This window comes from Malus sylvestris, chromosome 6 (genome assembly GCF_916048215.2).
Source record: "Malus sylvestris chromosome 6, drMalSylv7.2, whole genome shotgun sequence".
Lineage (NCBI taxonomy): Eukaryota > Viridiplantae > Streptophyta > Magnoliopsida > Rosales > Rosaceae > Malus > Malus sylvestris.
In genome coordinates, this window is record NC_062265.1 from 30796976 (window position 1) to 30814427 (window position 17452).

Consider the following 17452-nt stretch of genomic DNA (forward strand, 5'->3'; position numbering starts at 1 on the left):
GGAGAGCACGGGAACTTGGAGGGCAGACAATCCTCCTCCCTCGCTCTTCTGCCATAGCCACGTGGCACTCAGTCTGGGTTTTATTAATTTATTATTTAATTTTCTGTGTGAGTTGCTTGATTGGTTGATCTAAACCAGATATGGGATCAAGTGCCTAACAAATACATTATTAGAAGGAAAGTGGGGATCAAAAGGATCCAAACCCACTTCTGTATTTCAAATTACTTGAAGATTCCATTGGCTATATCTCCCTTCTTTTTTTTTTTTTTTTCACAAAGCGATATATTAATATATTCTGATTTAGAATGAAAAGAAATGAGATTTTGGTACAAAGGGACGCACATGCTATTCTGACCAACAAATTTAATTCACATCTGCATACTTGATGATGTCATTTGCTAGAATTTTTTATTCTCCAAGAAAGTGATATTTTAATCTGTTCTAATAGACGATGAAGAGGAATCATATTTCGATGCAATGAGATAGACGCATTGCTTTGACCAATTAGCCTAAACTTACATATGTGCAATTCACAACTCTGTTAATGTGGTTTGGACATGTGAACTGAAGAACTACACATGCTTTGGTGAGCATATGCAATTATGAGACAAAAGAGGTAGAGAAAAACGTAGGAAGACTTGAAAATAGACATTAAGAAAAGACATGGAGTAATTGGAGCTAACGAAAGAGTTGGCGCAAAACCGAGACCAGTAGTGTTTTAAGATACATATAGCCGACCCCACTTAGTAGTATAAAGCTTTGTTGTTGTTGCAATTTACTCTGAAGAAATAATATGTCAAATTCACATAGTAAATGAGAAATACCCAATTTAAAATAGTGCCTAGAAAGTGAAAGTAACAGTTCATGTGAGGAAGATTTTCAAATTGGGGCATCTTATTCTCTTTCAAAAGAGAGATTGGGTGGAAACAATGGTTGGTGGGTGCTTGCACTAGTGAACAACACAAACCCTCCAAATTAAATTCTCAAATAAATTTATGTTGGGGAAAAATGCTTTTCTCTTTCTAACTCCCTTTTTCTTAAGAGCTAAATAGCTTTGATAAATTGGATTATAGCACCATCAAGACCTAACCCTTCTTTTTCTCATTTGTCACAATTATTATTGGTGGTGCCTAACTTGCTTAGCAAAAAAATGGTACACATCCAAGCAAGATTGGTTACACTTGAGAAAGTGTGTTTGAGATTATGCCCAATATAGTTTTGCATTTGGCCAAACTCATGTGCCTTTGTGGGATCTTGGGCATTTGCCAAAGTTAACTTGAGTGGCTTAATTTCCCTCTTAAAGCCTCGCACTCCTAATTTGGTTATCAAAACTTGATGCATTGTCTATTTGGAAATAGGGTTAAATGGCCATCTGCCCAATTCATTTTCATGTCCACCTCATATATGTTGCACCAGCCTTTCATCAAAGGACCCGGCTTCTCTGCCCTTCCAGTTCTCATATACTCTCATCCCCTCCTATTTTGTGCGGTCACGGTTAAACCACGTCAACATTTTATATTGATTTTTTTTATAGGGATAATAAGACAAAAAACAATAGTGATATAAAATGTTGACGTGGCTTAATCGTGACCGCACAAATATGAGGGGATATGAGTGTATGGGAACTGGGAGGGCAAAGAAGCCAAGTCCTTTATCAAAAGTGATGTGTACCACTCAAGAGAGACTTACATACACGCTATTTGATGTTGTAGCGTTTCAAACTAATAGTACAATGTTGTGTGTTTTAAATTTCTCACACAAATCGCTCTATTGGTCTGGGATGCTATGGTGGCGTACCCAAAGGTGCAGGGAAGTCTCCCTCCTATTCCTCATGTCAATTTTACTGTTTGCATTAAGGCATCAGTATGTGTCAGCTGAAACTAAATATTGAAATAAATGTTGAAGAAAGTTGTTAAACTTTTATTTTTGTCTTTTTATAACTCATTACAGTATGTGATTGTAAGCAGTGAAAGATTATGATTCCTTATCAGCAAGGAATTGAAGAATGTTCGTTTTATGGTTATTATTGAGTGAAGCTCATCTAACAAGCTGGAGTAGGACTCTACCCCTCCAAATTTTCATGAAGCAACAAACTTGGCTCTATTGAAGTTGTTATAAGATAATATTTGGCGTTGAGTGAGAATATGATTCACTTTGAAACCCTATGTCTAGAGTCTATCGATCCAAAGATTCGAACTATTCAAGATCTAGGCTGTTCAAGTTTTTGGATTTTTATGAAGTGGGATAGGGAGATAGACTAAGAGGGGCCGTATGATTCAAATTGAGTTGTCTGAATCTCTCGGTTTGCAGGCTTCGAGCACAGAGATATTTAGGGAATCTCAATTCGCATTTGAAGTGCCTTCACAGTTTTGAACAGAAAAGACAAAAGTAAACAAAGAAGAAAATAGTACAAACTGTACCATGACAACTATTTTGTTGTAAGAAGTTCAACTTCGTGTTCAGTTGGGAAAGAACTAGGTCGCCTTTTTTCTGCAGTGACTAGTACGTGGAACTGTTACAAAAAGATGGTCCGGTACCTTTTGCTCTTTGTGGCTACTTTTTCAATGCTCTCAAACAAAGCCCCTGCATTCTGCATGTGATAGCCGTAAAATCTACCACACTCAATTTCTTCCTCTCAATCATTGTTCCTTCTTCATTTTGGATTTTTTTTGTATGAACCGAAACATAGCATGCAACGGAATCTTTAACCGCACATCCAACCGTCTATTCATCGGCTCCATACCAAACATAGAAGGGTTTGTTTGTAAAATTATCAATTTCCAAACTGCCATTTATGTCCACCAATATTAAGGGTGGTTTGGGAGTGAGGTGCTTAAAAAAAAAGCACCCATGAAAAAAAGCTGTGAGGGTTTTAGGTGTTTGGTAAACTGAAAAAAAAAGGGCTTATTTTGGAAGCTGCTGTCAGAATAAGCTGAAATCAAAGGAAAAAGCTGAAGCTGCTATTTGTAGCTTTGGAAAACTGGTTTTTTTTTTCAAAGCACACAGAGCTACAGTGCTTCTTTAATGAAAAGACCCACTATCAGACTGCTTTTTTTTTTCCAAAAGCACTTTTACAAAAAAGTTTACCAAACACTCTGCTGATTTATTTCACAGCCACTTATTCTCACAGCACAACCATTATTCTTACAGCAGTTTTTTTTCAAAACACAACAATACCAAACCAGCTCTTAATCAGTGGAGGATAGGTAGGTATGCGATTTTACTTCTGCCAAGGCGATATCTTTAACTCCTATGATCTTTAGATTGGGAAATTTGAACTTGAGCAAGTAGCCCGAAACCCAGCCGTAATCATTGATAACCTTAACTACGATAATCCATAAAGAGGGAAATTCGACTTGGAAGCAAATGGCCGGGAAGCCTGCCTTAATCAATTGACCTAACTCATGTACAGAAAATTGGGAATTACATCCCAATACAAAAGTAGTACAAGTTTGCGGTATGGTCTTGATGGCAACTTTTTTATAATTTTGATGGGTAAATAAAAAAGTCTGTTGATAGGAAATCAAACACTTGGCTTTGCTTGGATGGAGAATGGGCCAGTTAATCAGTGGTATGAGAAATAGATTTTGGGCTGGGCTGGGATGGTAATGCTCAAATTTTAAGTCCAAATTGATAGAGGTGAAAAGACAATTTTGGTCAAAGCCACATTATTTAGGCCCCGTTTGGGATTGAGGTGATTTTAAAAAAAGCCACTGTGAAAAAAAGCTGAGGGTCATTTTTGTGTTTGGTAAACTGAAAAAAAGGGCTTATTTTGGAAGCTGCTGTGAGAATAAGCTGAAAATCAAAGGAAAAGCTGAAGCTGCTATTTGCTGCTTTGAAAAAAAGCCATTTTTTTCAAAGCATACGGAGCTACAGTGCTCCTTTAATGAAAAGACACACTATCATCCTGCTTTTTTTTCCAAAAGCACTTTCATAAAAAAGTTTACCAAACACTCTACTGGCTTTATTTCACAGCCGCTTATTCTCACAGCACAGCCGCTTTATTCTCACAGCAGCTTTTTTTCAAAGCACAGCAATACTAAACCAGCCCTTAGGACCCTCTTTCAATATGGTCCCATGTCCTAGTGTTTTTTGGAACAAGAGGCCCCAATTTACAAGCAAGATAAATGATTTGGAGGGTAAGGGGTGTCCTCTGAGTCTCTGACCGAACCACCAATAATATAAAGAGGAGATACAAAATACAATGTAAGTTTGGAAAACAGGACACACATCCTATGAACTTTTTGTATGCCATCCTTGATGGATTGAATACTACTTTCCATATGTAATAATAATGTATTTAAAGATGGGATGGGAGAAATTTGCTATGTCATCGGTTGTACAATTATGTATTTGTATCTCATGTAACGAGAGATAAATTTGTAAGTGTTTAAACCGATAACACCCAAGAACAAAACGGACACATAAGAAGAATAGAAAAAGAAAAAAGTAACACATAGTATGATTTTATAACACTGATGATCACACATGGCTAAGGCTTAGAGGGATCTGGATTCTCTCCTCTCCCATTTTCCTTCTCCTTCAGTCCCATCCTATTTGAATATTCAGGATTAAGTCACATCAACATCTTATGTTGACTTCTTTACAGAATGAGAAGCGACAGAAGAAAGTACGAGAGGAGGGGAGAAGAAAGGTCTCTCAATGAAAAAAAAGATGGGGAGAAATTTCCATTTCTCTCTCTCTCATGATTTTCCCTGCATAACCGAATGTACGGTCTGGAAAGAAGAAGAATGCACAGAACTTTCTTCCTACCCTAAAAAAAAGTCTTAAAACTTATCAAATTTTCAGTCTGCTCTTTGTACAGTGGTCTTAAACAAGAGGATGTACAACTTTTGATCCATTGAGAAATACAGAAACCCACTTACAGAGTGCGTCACAAAAGACCCAAAACTTGTTCCTACAATGCAGTGCCATGCTGGCCCATATACCCCATCAAATTCCTGCAAAACAATTACCCAACCCTGTCAATATTTGCACATAGATGAACCAACGACTCACTACTAATCACACACGCACGGCAAACGTGGGGTTTTATCACAAAAGAACTCGGTGCAATTAGTGGCAGAATCATTCATTATATATTGGAGTTTTGAAGTGGGACTTTTTGAGTTAACACAAACCCCACCAAACAATTACCAACTAATCATAAAATAAAACCCACATTAGATAATCACCAAAAACCTCAGAAAAATCAAAAATTTAACATCCTAATCATGATAATTAAGCTTATAATTACCTTTTTGAGAGTCAAAGCAAGAGTCTTGGAGGTGAATTTTTCCAGGCTATCATGCGTCTTTCTTGCACACTCCACAGCATGGATCTGCATAAACGGTGGCATATCAGCTGAAACAATTCTCACCCCATTACTTGCTAACACATCCGCCAACTGCACCTGCGGCCCAGACAGGGATCTCCTCCTTCCGCCGCCGCCGCCGCCGCCGCTTGCGGCGGACGAAACCGACGGCCTCCTCCCGCTATCAAACTTCTTCTTTTCCTCAAAACCAACCAACCCATTTTGAGCTCCCTTCTTCTTATTCACCACCGCCACCACATCTTTACTGGGTTTTTGGGGTTTTTCTGATTCCTCTGTTTTCTTGCTCTGTTTTTCGCTTCTGGGGTCGAATGATTTAGGGTGAGGGTTCGATTTGAGGAAAGACTTGGAGGAATCCATTGACGCCGACATCGATTTGGCCTGCAAGCGAGTGTCTGTGAGGCTCTGTGAACTGCGGATTCGTTGACTTGCGTTGACTCTTGAGGTGGGGTTGGAGGTGGAAGATGGTTTAGAAGGCAGGGAAGGAGGATCTAGGGAAGTGGAGTGCTTGGAGGGCCTTGGCTCTGTCGGTGCTAACATGCGCCGGTGGGTGGTGCGGTTAGACATGGTGGTTTTTTTTTTGGGCGGTGGTGCGTGGATGAATGGGGACGAAATGAAAGGGGAAGTTTTCGTTTTTGTGTTGATATGTTTTTGGGTCAGTTGTGGGGTTGGGTGGATTGGGACTTGTGTGGTGAGATCTAGGCACTTTTGAGTTCTAACATGCGCCGGGGGCGGAGGAAAAGGAAAAGAACGGGAGGGGCCCTTGTGAAGTTTTGACCGTTGACTCACCCAACTATCTAAAAACCCATGGGAATTTAGAGTTGGCTAGCTAGGGCAACATTTTTTGGATCTTGTCTTGTAATTTTAGCATAGGGGAAGGAATTTGGGTTGCTACCCTACAAATCCTATTTGTTCGCTTAGCGGCCTTTAGTATTCGTTTAGTTGAAGGTTTTAGATTTGACTCATAAGAATTAAGAACGATTTATATTTACAGTGAGCTTGATACTAAGTTATGAGCGAGTAAACAACATCTTAAAAAGTAACTTTGTAAACATCTTACATTTGTCGGAAAACAAAAATTTGAAAAAGTAGGATGTAATTTTAACAAACAAGATAAATTATTACTTTAAAATTGAAAAATAATACTAAACAAACAATAATCAACATTAACAAGCTTTAGTCCAGTTATAACGTTCTCCACCTAGTAAGTAGCGATCTTAAGTTTGACTTACATGAATGCAAAGACAATATATACTTGTGTGTTGTGTGATGAATTCAAATTCGATACTTTGTTGTGGCCGAGACGTGGCTAGTCCATCGTTGTGATAGCGTAACTTTGTTGCAAAAAAACACTAGTCCTTGGAGATCAGTGTAACAAAAATTCATCAAAATCATCGATTTGCATGTTCTTTAAAGAAATTCAATACAGCTTAAGTTGACAAGCCTCACTAATTTACAGAGATACAAGGAGACGTGAAATTTTGGCCGGCTGACGGTCCGACCTTTACCAGTCTCAAATGGAAGAGGAGTGGGGAGGAAAAACGAAAAGGGAAGCCGAAATGTTCATTACGTCGCCATGATCTACAAGAAACTGGTGTTCAAAGAAGAGCCCCATGTGACAAAGGGACTACATAGCCCGAATCTAATTCCATGGACTTGGCAATCGAGCGTCTTTGAAAGCAGAAGTGCCGCCGGAAGCTGCAGGGGATGGAGAGGATGCCATGTAATTGGTTCCTGATACAGATACTGTGGGTAGATTTGCAGGATGCCCCTGTTGCCCTATGGGAGCAAAGCGTGATGGACTAGTGCCGGTTGGTCCTAAACTTGCTCGAGAGGGGTGTGGAACCTGCACACAAAATTCGATAACTGAATATGAGTTCATGAAAATGTAGCAAAGCAAAGAGACATCAATTGTTAACTACTTCCTCAAATTTCTAATATTTTCTCTTGCGGAAAACTACTTTAACTTGTAATTCAAAAGATTCTTAATTTATAAGCTCTCACAAGACAATGATAAAACCAGCAATACGGTGGTCGACACAAATGAAAACATAAACGAAACATGCATAGACACTTGATTGGTACTGTAAAAGTAATGAAAACATAAACGAGACGTGCATAGACACTTGATTGGTACTGTAAAAGTAGTGCTAGAAGTAGTAACCGAAATGCATTACCACGTTGTGCTGAATATGAGCCGGCCTTCTGAGAGGAGACTCTGAAGATGGGGATGTGCTGTTCATCCGGAATACATGGCGAGAATGAAAGTTATGATTTGAAAGCTCATCGCCCTCAACCCCTTCCATCTCAAGATTCGCCTCTGAGCCCAACCTAGCAGCAGCATGCCTAGTCATTGAACCGGAGTCATTTGTTACATCAACTTGAGGTGATACAGACGGGCGAACCACCACTCCTTGCATACAATTTCGTCTCTTTAATTCTTCCTCTGCATTTAAGATCTGTAAACCAACACGAACAAGCTCTCTAGTATCGATACTTGCCCAAATGTAACACAAAGAAACACACAAATCGACTACGGAGCCAAAACTTACCTGCTTCAACACTTGAACAAGATTATGTTTCTTCTGATTCAAAACCTGCAGCTTCTCCTCAACTTCTCTCTTCCTTTTTTGCTTATCACTTAACTCCTCCTCTTTGTTGCATCTCTATCATATAAACAAACAATTGCAGTTACTAAACACGAATCGAAACTACGCTAAACAGTTCAGCAAATAAAAATGCATGCTTGTGATGTATAGATTTAAGTTTTTCTTTCTCCACACATTACAGTTTAAATCCAATTTTCACACTTCAATTTAAGAACACAAACCCATACAAATGCCCAAATAAAAAACAAAACTTTCCAAAGCAATTCAGAATCCAATTGAAAACCAGATATAAATACACATATAGATATAGATATACCTCAGATTTAGGGTTTTCCACTTCATCCAATTTCTCAACCTTCACAGGCAGTGAACTAGCACCAACATCTGCAACATCCAACCCTTTCTCGATCAAATCGGACTTAAGAGCAGGCGGCGAATCGGACCCACCACCGGATTTCACCGCAAAACCAGCACCGTCCGATTGCTTCCCATCCTTCTTCTCCCCGGACGGCCCAGCTTCACAATCAGTAGCAACATTCTCCGGCGCTTCGAATTTAATCGTGGGGTTAGACAAATTTCCCGCCTTTGGAGCTTCGCTGAGCTGGCCCGGGACAAAATCAGGCTTAGGGTTAGAAGAGACGGCGGCGGGGAGGCCGGAGCGGAGGCGGGAGAGAGCTACAGAGCGGCGGGTTAAAAGGGATTTGAAGTCCTTCAGGGAGATTTTAGGGGTTGGCATAAGCCACCGACGTGGTACGTCGGGAACTCTGTGGAGATTTCCTCTGTACAACGAAATCGCCACCATTTGTGAACGAATTTCTCTGTCGATATTTTTGTTCTTCTGCAATTTCTCTGTTCCTTGTTTTTTGAATTTTTGATGAGTTTATAAGAATTAATAAAAAGTAAATAAATAAACGAATTGTAGTGAAAAGTAAATAAGGACCACTCAGTAATCGAGAGGTGAAGTTAATTAGGTAGCGCGGGTAAAAGACTCTTTGCCGCTGTTACTTGATGCTTCATGGTCGACCGTCCATAATAGGATCTTAGGGATTCCACGGTCGTGATCGTTCATCGTATATCGTACGATCAGTTTTATTAGGTACTATTCATATTTACTTTTAAATTTTAAATTTTGAAATAATTTATGATCGCATGATATACGATGAACGATCACGATCGCAGAATCCCTAGGAAAAGAATCCGGCGAGATACTTAAAAAAAGAGTAAATTGTACAAATGGTCCCTCAACTTTAATCAAATTGGAGCAATGGTCCCTCAACTAAAAATCCATTACCATTGGTCCCTCAACTTATCAAAATGTGTAGCTATAGTCATTTTCATAAATTTTGTCAAAATTTTGTCAAAATAAGCTATGTTGGAATGACCATTTATATAATTAGGGTCCCTCAACTCATCAAAGTGTATAATTATGGTTCTTTTCGTCAACTATGTCAAAAAATTTGTCAAAACGAGTTATATTGTAAGGACCATTGCTACAATTGGATTAAAGTTAAAGGACCATTTCTCCACTTGAATTAAAGTTCAGGGACCAATGGTAATGAATTTTTAGTTGAGGGACCATAGTTGCACGTTTTGATAAGTTGAGGGACCAAAGGTAATGGATTTTTAGTTGAGGGACCATTGCTCCAATTGAGTTAAAGTTAAGGGACCATAGCTACAATTTACTCTAAAAAAAATGTCCTCTACTTGTATAGCACTGTCCATATTATGGGCACACTGAACAATCTTTAAAATAATCAAGTATGGACATGGCCTTTTTTTCCTCTCTTTTTATTCGAGTATAAATCCTTGGAGTACATGTTTATTTTTAGTAGAGCAATAGCGTTAGTTGGTTAGAAAGTTAGTTGTTAGATAAAATTTCTGACGTCTGATTTGATCCACTATTACTACAACTGTTAACTTAAGACAAATACCTTAATGGCCAAGTCACTGTTAACCAAATAAGGTTTTTTATGTCATGGCTCATGCATTACATCCATATCAAGTCTGCAAACGGGAATTAAATTTGACTTGCATGTGTGGTCTCTTTTTCTTATCGAGCTTTTCATCACAGAATTTTACTCGACTAAGGTTTTTTCAGAAGCAGTCTTTATGTCCACATGTATGCTTATGTTATGTTTTGGGTTGATGCTTTGAATGAAATCCTCCTCAAAGTCTCTTCTCATGATAGCAATGCTAGAGTGGGATGAACTTTGCGGCCAAATTTATAAAATAAAAAAATAAAAAAATAAAATCCTCTTTCACCTTAAAAAAACAATTTGTTGCATCATGCAAGGCATAAAGTTCCAACAAAACGCCCTATCAGCTAGTTCTTATTATTTTCAGCTTATAAAGAAAATCTTATTGTTTGCAACGTTAGTACCATAGCTTTGGAGGAAATATATAAACTCAGTAGTAGAATGGTTCTTCCATTAGTTCAGGAAACTCCAAGAACATCTCATTCTCTAGAGATACCATGGCTTCCACAAACGAACTGTCGCACGCTGGAGACGTAGCCTCTACTTCATTGCTTGAGATTGCATAATCCATGTCGATTTGGCTTTGTTGTACTGCTACTTGTGCTATGTTCTTCGATGAATACTCACCCTTGTTTTTGTGTTCTTGGGCGTCACCAATTGGCATAAACGCGTCTTCAAGGAGAAAATCGCTCCAGCTAAACGTCTGCAGGGTTGCCTGCTCTTGAGCGGCAGATGAAGAAGTAGAAGATGGTGATGACAATATGCCTTCGTGACTGTAAAAATTTGGCGCAGAAGATTGGAATTCTGTGGATTTTGAGGCTTCTGTCACCAATTTTATGGCCTGCAGCTGTGTGAGAAGGTCTGGGGGTTGGCTGCTAGGTTGATTGTGGCCCAAGAAACTGTCTAGAATTGGCTCCTCTTTGGTCGGTATCATTGTAATTGGCATCAAATGGCTGTTGATGTTGGAAAACCCTTGTGCTGTTAATAAGTATGGCTCTGCTGGTTCCATCAGCATTGCGTTCTTCAAGTCTTTGTTGAGAGAACCTATCCCGATTCTCATGCCAACTTTCGGAAGGCCACCGATGTTTCCATAATCCGCTAAGACTTGAGAGAAGGGCTTATGAGTAACAGGATCAATTCCCATTTCTGAGAGCTTCTTCTTCAGCTTAGTATTCCAGTAGTTCTTTACATCATTGTCTGTCCTCCCAGGAAGCTGTTGAGCTATTGCAGGCCATCTGCACCACAAAACTCATAAGAAAAAAAAAAAAAAACCCTTATATTTTAACATTTCCCCCCAAGAATAATTTCATGACAATTAGACTTCTACAAATTTAAGCGTTTTTGGTTGTCAGAAAACCCTTTTAGCTCTTCAGACTCAAATATAACAAACCTTCATAAGCTTTCTCTCCAAAGGGTAATGAGATCTACAAACTAGGAGAGTTGGAACGAAAGACAACACAAATCGGGTCGGATACCATAAAACAAAGATTAATCAGTGAAATTTTTTCTTCCAAGATCAGCTAGGAATTAGGAGTCCTTGAAATTGAACAGCAAGAAATTTGCATAAATACTTACCTGCTACCTATGGTGGCATGAAGCCTGACAATCAATTCCTCCTCATGGGGTGTGAAGGACTCATGCTTCAGATTAGGCTTGAGGTGATTAGGCCACCTAAGCCTGCTGCTCTTCCCACATCTTGTAATTCCTGTAAACACTCTTGCATTAGGTTAATTAATTATCCTCTAAATGCAGTATTTAATCCAACAGCACCCCTGGAAACCTGATAATGAAAGAATTTAGGGAAGAAAACATCCGATTTAACCTGGTTTTTTCGGAACAGAAGTCCAGTTACTCCTCCCATGCTTCGACACATGCAGCTTGTCACAACAAGCAGGTCTCACCATCCTTATTATCTTCACATAAAATCATAAAAAAGAGAAAGATTGAACAGAAAACAAAAGTATTTAAAAGGGAGATGCGACTGATTCACCTTCGATTAATTCTGCTTATGCAGATGCTCATTGAGAGAGGTATGAGATGAGATGAGGAAAGGTACTGGTTTAAAGTATGACAAGTGTGGGAAGGCAAGAAAAGCATGAGGGTTTTGCTTCCATTTAACTAAGTTTGCATGATGAATGACATCTTCACATTAACGGTAATAAAAATCAGTCTTTCCATATACTCACATGCTTGGCTCATAAACCCTTTTGAATCTGGTTCGAATTGGGTGAATTATTTGGTTAAACTTAGAATTAATCTAAGTAAAATTGTATAATTAATTGACCGTTTAGATTATTTTGCCTTTGTGTAAAAGGAAATGACTACTCAATACTGTTTTAGTTACAGATAATCACAAGTTTGATGATTCTAACTATTTTAAACAAAAAGCTCAAGCAATTAAGAAATTAACTTTAGACATGCGAGGGTTGAACTTCATCTTTCTTTAGATGTCAAAGAAGGTTGAGCCACGTGTAAAACTTAACGCTCACACGTGCTCCACATATTTGGCTTGAAAATTTGGTACACGTGAAAGAGCGTGTGTGAGGATGTGATAGTAAAAGAATTTCTCATCGGTGAAAAGAGAAACCTTGCAATGACTTTTAAGAAGTTAGACTACTTTTCATATTATCAATTAGTTTTATAATGAAACCTTAACTTTTTTTTGCAATTACCATGTTACCATGATGAGACAGAAAATCATTGGAACCTTTGCTGGAGAAAAGAAAAAACCAAAAAAGGAACACTTAAAATTAATTTATTGTTACAATATTTTTAAAACTAATATTCCATAATCATCATTCTAAATTCAATAACTAGTTGATTATAAAAGAAAACTAACGAAAAGTCCTCAAAAACTTTAGTTTTTAATCAAAAGGATAAAATAAAAGTGTAAGTGAATAATACCAGGAGTGACTTTTAAGCTTAAAATGTCTTTAACGTCAAAAGTGAACGGTACTAAAAATGTTTCATTAAGACTTCTTAAAATAAAATAGAAATTGCAACACCAGTGCTAGAGTCCAAACCACATAATTGTAATAAATTAAAACTGCAATGTAGTGTTTGGTTTACGCTTTAAGGACTCGCGATTTTAGTTTCAAGTCTCAGTCAGATTATTCAGAAAAAAGCATTATTTTTTAATTATTTATAAAAAACATAAAACCCATGTGGGCTTCCTCATTCACATAGGCTTAATGAATAAATAAAGCTCCTTAGAATATCTTCAAATGAGATGTCAAAATATATAAATCAGCAATAACGGTAAAAAAAGACAGAAACAATGTTTTCCAACTGAGAAGCCAAACTTGATGTGGCATGACATAGAATGGGATCTCTCCTCATTGCTACCAAATTTGATAGCAGCTTCAAAAAAAAAATTATAATTATTAAATGTTTTTATTAACTTTAATGGTTTAAAGGCAATAATTTCTTTTTTAAATATTTTTATACTTTTTAGTTCATTTCTTTTCGTTACCAAGGCAAAGAAACTAAATATGAATATTTATTTTATGTTTTTAAAATTTGACATATCTAGTGGAGATCAAAATTTTAAAAGATGTCAAAGGGCTATTTAACTTGTCAAATTTAAATTTTATGTTTAATCATTAACTAAGAATCTGTCAATCTTGAACTTTGCTGATTCTCCAACTACGTGAATGCAATTCAAGTAATCATGTGATATCCTTGACAGGAGCCCAAGAGTTCATCAAAATTCAGGGCTGCTACTGCTCGTTTGTCCTTACTTTTTGTATGTTTTTGTGCTTATTGGGACATATTATTTTCCAGAAGTTGGGAAAGAGAGAAAATTAAGTGTGAGTACAACTTTGTGGTTCGAATCAGCGAGATGCCACATGGAATTCTTGTTAGTATATTGTCTCTCTTGCCGCTGAAAGAAGCACCAGCTAGTACGATTCTTTCAAGGCGATGGCAGTATGTGTGGTTTGCTATCAGAAACATGCATCCCAGTATTTGAAAATCTAAAGCATTTGGAATTAATAGTTAAAGCAGCCCATTGTCGGTCTCCTTGTTATTTAACTTATTTCTTGAAGGCATTTCCTTGCTTGCAGCGACTTGTGGTGACGGTATATATGTGTTTGTACTCGGGTTTTCGTTTTCATTTTTGAAGAATGAATGAAACCATTTGATAAACGTTTAGTTTTCATTTTTGGGGCTAGAGATGGAAGGAAAGCATATTAGAGAAAAGTGGGGTGCAAGGGGCGGTGGGAGGGAGGAGGAAGAAACGAAGGAGAATGCATGAGACAAAAACTTGAATTTGTGAAAAAAAGTGTAAATTGTGTTCAATTTTTGCTTTTTAGTTTTTATGTTGTGTATCGTTCCTTGTGCATTTCCTCCACATCCCTCCCATTGTCCTTTTGTCTACTCTTCTTCATGTCCATTTCTTTTGTGTATCGTGCTCGTGCATCTTCTGTTAAGCTTGTCATGCACTTGATGAAGAGTCTTGTCGCGTTGGAGAAAATTGTTACTGATCCTGTCCACCGTTTTGGTTTTGATAGACGAGGGTGTCCTAGTGAAATCGGCCGATCGGTTGAGGTCGCCATTGAGGAAGAGAAGGGAAGAGATCACGCTATGAAATACCTCAAGAGAGAAGTGCCTTCAGCTATTGAAGAGATCACGCTATGATACCCCTAATCGGCCAATCGGTTAGGGTGATGATCAAACAAACATGCAAAGCACTTGTACATAAAAACTTACCCAACGCCTTGTCACTGTTTTTTATGCTAATATCACTTTTACAAATACATTTTACCAAACATCTAACTATTTTATTTAAAACAACAGAAGTATTTTTTTCTTTCTAAAAGTACAGCAATACCAAACTAAACCCTAAGAGATGCCCTAAGAGATGCGCATGAGATTTTTTTATTCTATTTTTTTTCCGTCTTCTCCTTTGTTGCAAAGAAGACTTATGCTTCATCCTCCTCTTCGCGAAGAATGATAAAGATGTGAGGCATTCCACTCACTCCTCTTCCTATGCTAAAAGGGTATTCTTCGTGAAGGGTAGAATTTTTCCATGCTAGGCTAGGGATGGTTTTGGCACAGAGTGATTAATGCGAAAGAAATACCAAATTGGTTACATATTGCTTTCTCTGGTTTTACGGCAATGTCTCGCTTTGTTTGTGCAAGCCCTCATTCCAATGACACATTCACACAGTAGGACGGAGTGGGGTCGGTTTGGCATTCTCAGAGAGTGATTGATTAGTGCGAAAAGAAAATATGTGTCCTTATAATTTAAGGAAAATTGATGAAAAGAGCTTGAAAATTTTAAGTTTTAATGATAATGATAAAATAAAAGGTAAAGTGAAAAGTACCAGGTCTGACTTTTTAGTGTAAAAATGTGGTTTTTTGTTAAAGTGAACAGTACTGTGAGCTTTTCGTTAAAACTTCCTATAATTTGTTGGGCAATTTTTTTATAAAAAGAAAAAACTTTGGAAAAAAATATTTTCAAAAATACACTAAAAATAACGTGTGCATAAAATACGTGTATTATGCAAGTGGCCTTTTACCAGAGTGGTAAAAATGTATTGTGCCCTTGCATGACAGCATGAGTTCAAACTCCATTGCTGGCTAATTTAACATTTAACTTACTAATACTATCACTCGACTAAAAAAAAAACAAAAAAAAACAAAAAATGTGTATTATATGTAAAATAAATTCTAGGGATTCGGCATTATCATATGCCCAAGCCCAAAACAAACTGGGTTAAAAGAAATCAGAAATTGGGTCATAGTCCTGCCACCCAAATTGACTCCAGAACTTGGAAGCGAACAAAGCGTCTCTAGAAAGCAAACTGGGTTGCGTCGATTTATATCTCTAATTCCCTCGCTCTCTCCCTCCTTCTTTCTTTCTCTCTGCTCTTGTTCCCAAATTCACCGATCCTTTCTTCTAAGTTCAAACCCTAGTTTCTCTCTCGTTCCTAAATTCCGAATCCTTGGAATCATTCGAAATGGCTTCATTATTGATGTTCTCCGTAGTCCAGTCGTAACATGGGTTTAGAAACGCACCTTCGAGGATAGAGATGTCATAGTAGCATTGAGGAGAGAAGCTCAGCGCTATCCCTAGAGGTGCACCACTGTCGTCTCCAACAAGGTGGAGATGCTTGCTCTCATTCATCTTAACTGGGTGAAGCCTATCGTGAAAATTTCAATCCACATCCAAAACGCTGATGTCGACAATCTGCTCGCCATGGCCAGAGGGAGGGGTTTGGAAGCTACAGTCACAAACTGTGGCAGGCATTGACACCGAGGCCATCGACAAGTACACAACACGCCATGCTTTCAGAGGTTTGTGGAGAAATTTCAAGCCCAAAGATCGTCGAATCAAAAACTTGAGGAGGCAAGATGAACCCACAATTCACTATTGCAACGAATAGTGGACGCTGACACGGTGATCGTATTAACCACGGAATAACTCCGTCTCCTAATCAAGATGAGGAAGGAGTGGAGGTGTCACAAGACAAAAGGCCACATCTGTCTTGCCCCCGGGCTCTCCATAAGGGACAGTGAGGTCATCTTGAAACATGGCAGGGATAATAATTTGTTTCGTTCTCGCGGTTAGAGTAAGCTTCTGACCTTGCATTCTTGATGACCATTTCTTGCATTTCTTGCATTTCTTGTTCAATTGGATACCATTGATATTAGATCGATCACCAAGTGAGTTTAATTTCAATCAAGAACTTTCTCGTAGGGGTTTGAAGAGTTGGGTTTTGCTATTGGAAATATGACATACAATCTTGAAAGATTAAAACCCAAAGAAAAGTAGTTTTATGATTCTAGTGCTATGTTTTCTACTGAACCAAACAGGAAATTAACCTTGTAATTTTTACATTTGCATTTCATTCACTGCTTTTTAAGATCTATACGAGTTTATTAATTCATTCGATCAAGTTTTCAAATAGAATTTGTGTTTTCCTTTGGAATTAAGTTTAGCTTGATGTGTGTAGTGGCTGCTATTTCACTCTAGTTTATAGTTTCACTCTTTCAAATATAATCATTGTTGATAGTGACACAAAGATTCCAAGGATTCGAAATTTGGGAACGAGAAGAGACACCTTAGCAGCCACAATGGTTCTAACGACGAGAAGAAACACATCAGCAATAAGTGAAGAGAAGAATCGTGACACTATCAACAATGGCTCCAATGGCAATAAGAAACGCATCAACACATAAATGGGTTCTTACGACGATGAAGAGAAGGAAGAATGGCACTAACAACAATCAAAAGCAACATCAGCAAGAGTGAAACTATAAACTTGAGTGAAATAGCAGCCACTACACACATCAAGCTAAACTTAATTCCAAGGGAAAACACATGTTCTATTTGAAAACTTGATCGAATGAATTAATAAACTCATATAGATCTTACAAAGCGGTGAAGGAAATGCGAAAAGTAAAAATTACAAGGTTAGTTTCCTATTTGGTTCAGGAGAAAATATAGCACTAGAATCATAAACTGCTTTTCCCTGGGTTTTAATCTTTCAAGACTGTATGTCATATTTCCAATAGCAAAACCCAATTGT

General features: G+C 37.9%; 3 protein-coding genes across 4 annotated transcripts; all 3 read right to left on the bottom strand.

The window, feature by feature from the left end:
• Nucleotides 1–4434: 4434 nt before the first annotated feature.
• On the bottom strand, nt 4435–6032 carry LOC126626832 (uncharacterized). The gene is made up of 2 exons (XM_050296237.1): nt 5258–6032; nt 4435–4961 (listed from the first exon to the last, which is right to left on the bottom strand). The coding sequence occupies exons 1-2, from the start codon at nt 5897–5899 to the stop codon at nt 4806–4808; spliced, it is 798 nt and encodes a 265-aa protein (XP_050152194.1). The 5' UTR covers nt 5900–6032; the 3' UTR covers nt 4435–4805.
• Nucleotides 6033–6698: 666 nt separating this feature from the next.
• Nucleotides 6699–8817, bottom strand: LOC126626831 (uncharacterized). Its single transcript, XM_050296236.1, has 4 exons — nt 8258–8817; nt 7885–7998; nt 7510–7791; nt 6699–7178 (listed from the first exon to the last, which is right to left on the bottom strand). Exons 1-4 carry the CDS (start codon nt 8741–8743, stop codon nt 6975–6977), a joined length of 1086 nt encoding a protein of 361 aa, XP_050152193.1. The 5' UTR covers nt 8744–8817; the 3' UTR covers nt 6699–6974.
• Nucleotides 8818–10053: 1236 nt separating this feature from the next.
• Nucleotides 10054–11936, bottom strand: LOC126627231 (transcription factor MYB35-like). 2 transcript variants are annotated; one of them, XM_050296684.1, is made up of 4 exons: nt 11908–11936; nt 11740–11830; nt 11493–11622; nt 10054–11152 (listed from the first exon to the last, which is right to left on the bottom strand). In XM_050296684.1, the coding sequence occupies exons 2-4, from the start codon at nt 11819–11821 to the stop codon at nt 10348–10350; spliced, it is 1017 nt and encodes a 338-aa protein (XP_050152641.1). In that variant the 5' UTR covers nt 11822–11830; nt 11908–11936; the 3' UTR covers nt 10054–10347. The 2 variants fall into 2 exon arrangements, with proteins under 2 accessions (XP_050152641.1, XP_050152640.1); XM_050296683.1 differs by having other exon boundaries at nt 11740–11933.
• Between the last annotated feature and the right edge of the window lie 5516 nt (nt 11937–17452).

Excerpts from the sequence above, each read along its gene's own strand:
- LOC126626831 (XM_050296236.1), bottom strand. The coding sequence starts at position 8,743 with ATGGTGGCGATTTCGTTGTACAGAGGAAATCTCCACAGAGTTCCCGAC. Across the intron at positions 7,999-8,257 it reads TGGAAAACCCTAAATCTGAG|AGATGCAACAAAGAGGAGGA; the intron begins GTATATCTATAT and ends TTTATATGATAG. Across the intron at positions 7,179-7,509 it reads CTCATATTCAGCACAACGTG|GTTCCACACCCCTCTCGAGC; the intron begins GTAATGCATTTC and ends TTTTGTGTGCAG.
- LOC126627231 (XM_050296684.1), bottom strand. The coding sequence starts at position 11,821 with ATGGTGAGACCTGCTTGTTGTGACAAGCTGCATGTGTCGAAGCATGGG. Across the intron at positions 11,623-11,739 it reads TTCTGTTCCGAAAAAACCAG|GAATTACAAGATGTGGGAAG; the intron begins GTTAAATCGGAT and ends GAGTGTTTACAG. Across the intron at positions 11,153-11,492 it reads CATGCCACCATAGGTAGCAG|ATGGCCTGCAATAGCTCAAC; the intron begins GTAAGTATTTAT and ends TTTGTGGTGCAG.
- LOC126626832 (XM_050296237.1), bottom strand. The coding sequence starts at position 5,899 with ATGTCTAACCGCACCACCCACCGGCGCATGTTAGCACCGACAGAGCCA. Across the intron at positions 4,962-5,257 it reads TTGCTTTGACTCTCAAAAAG|GAATTTGATGGGGTATATGG; the intron begins GTAATTATAAGC and ends ATTGTTTTGCAG.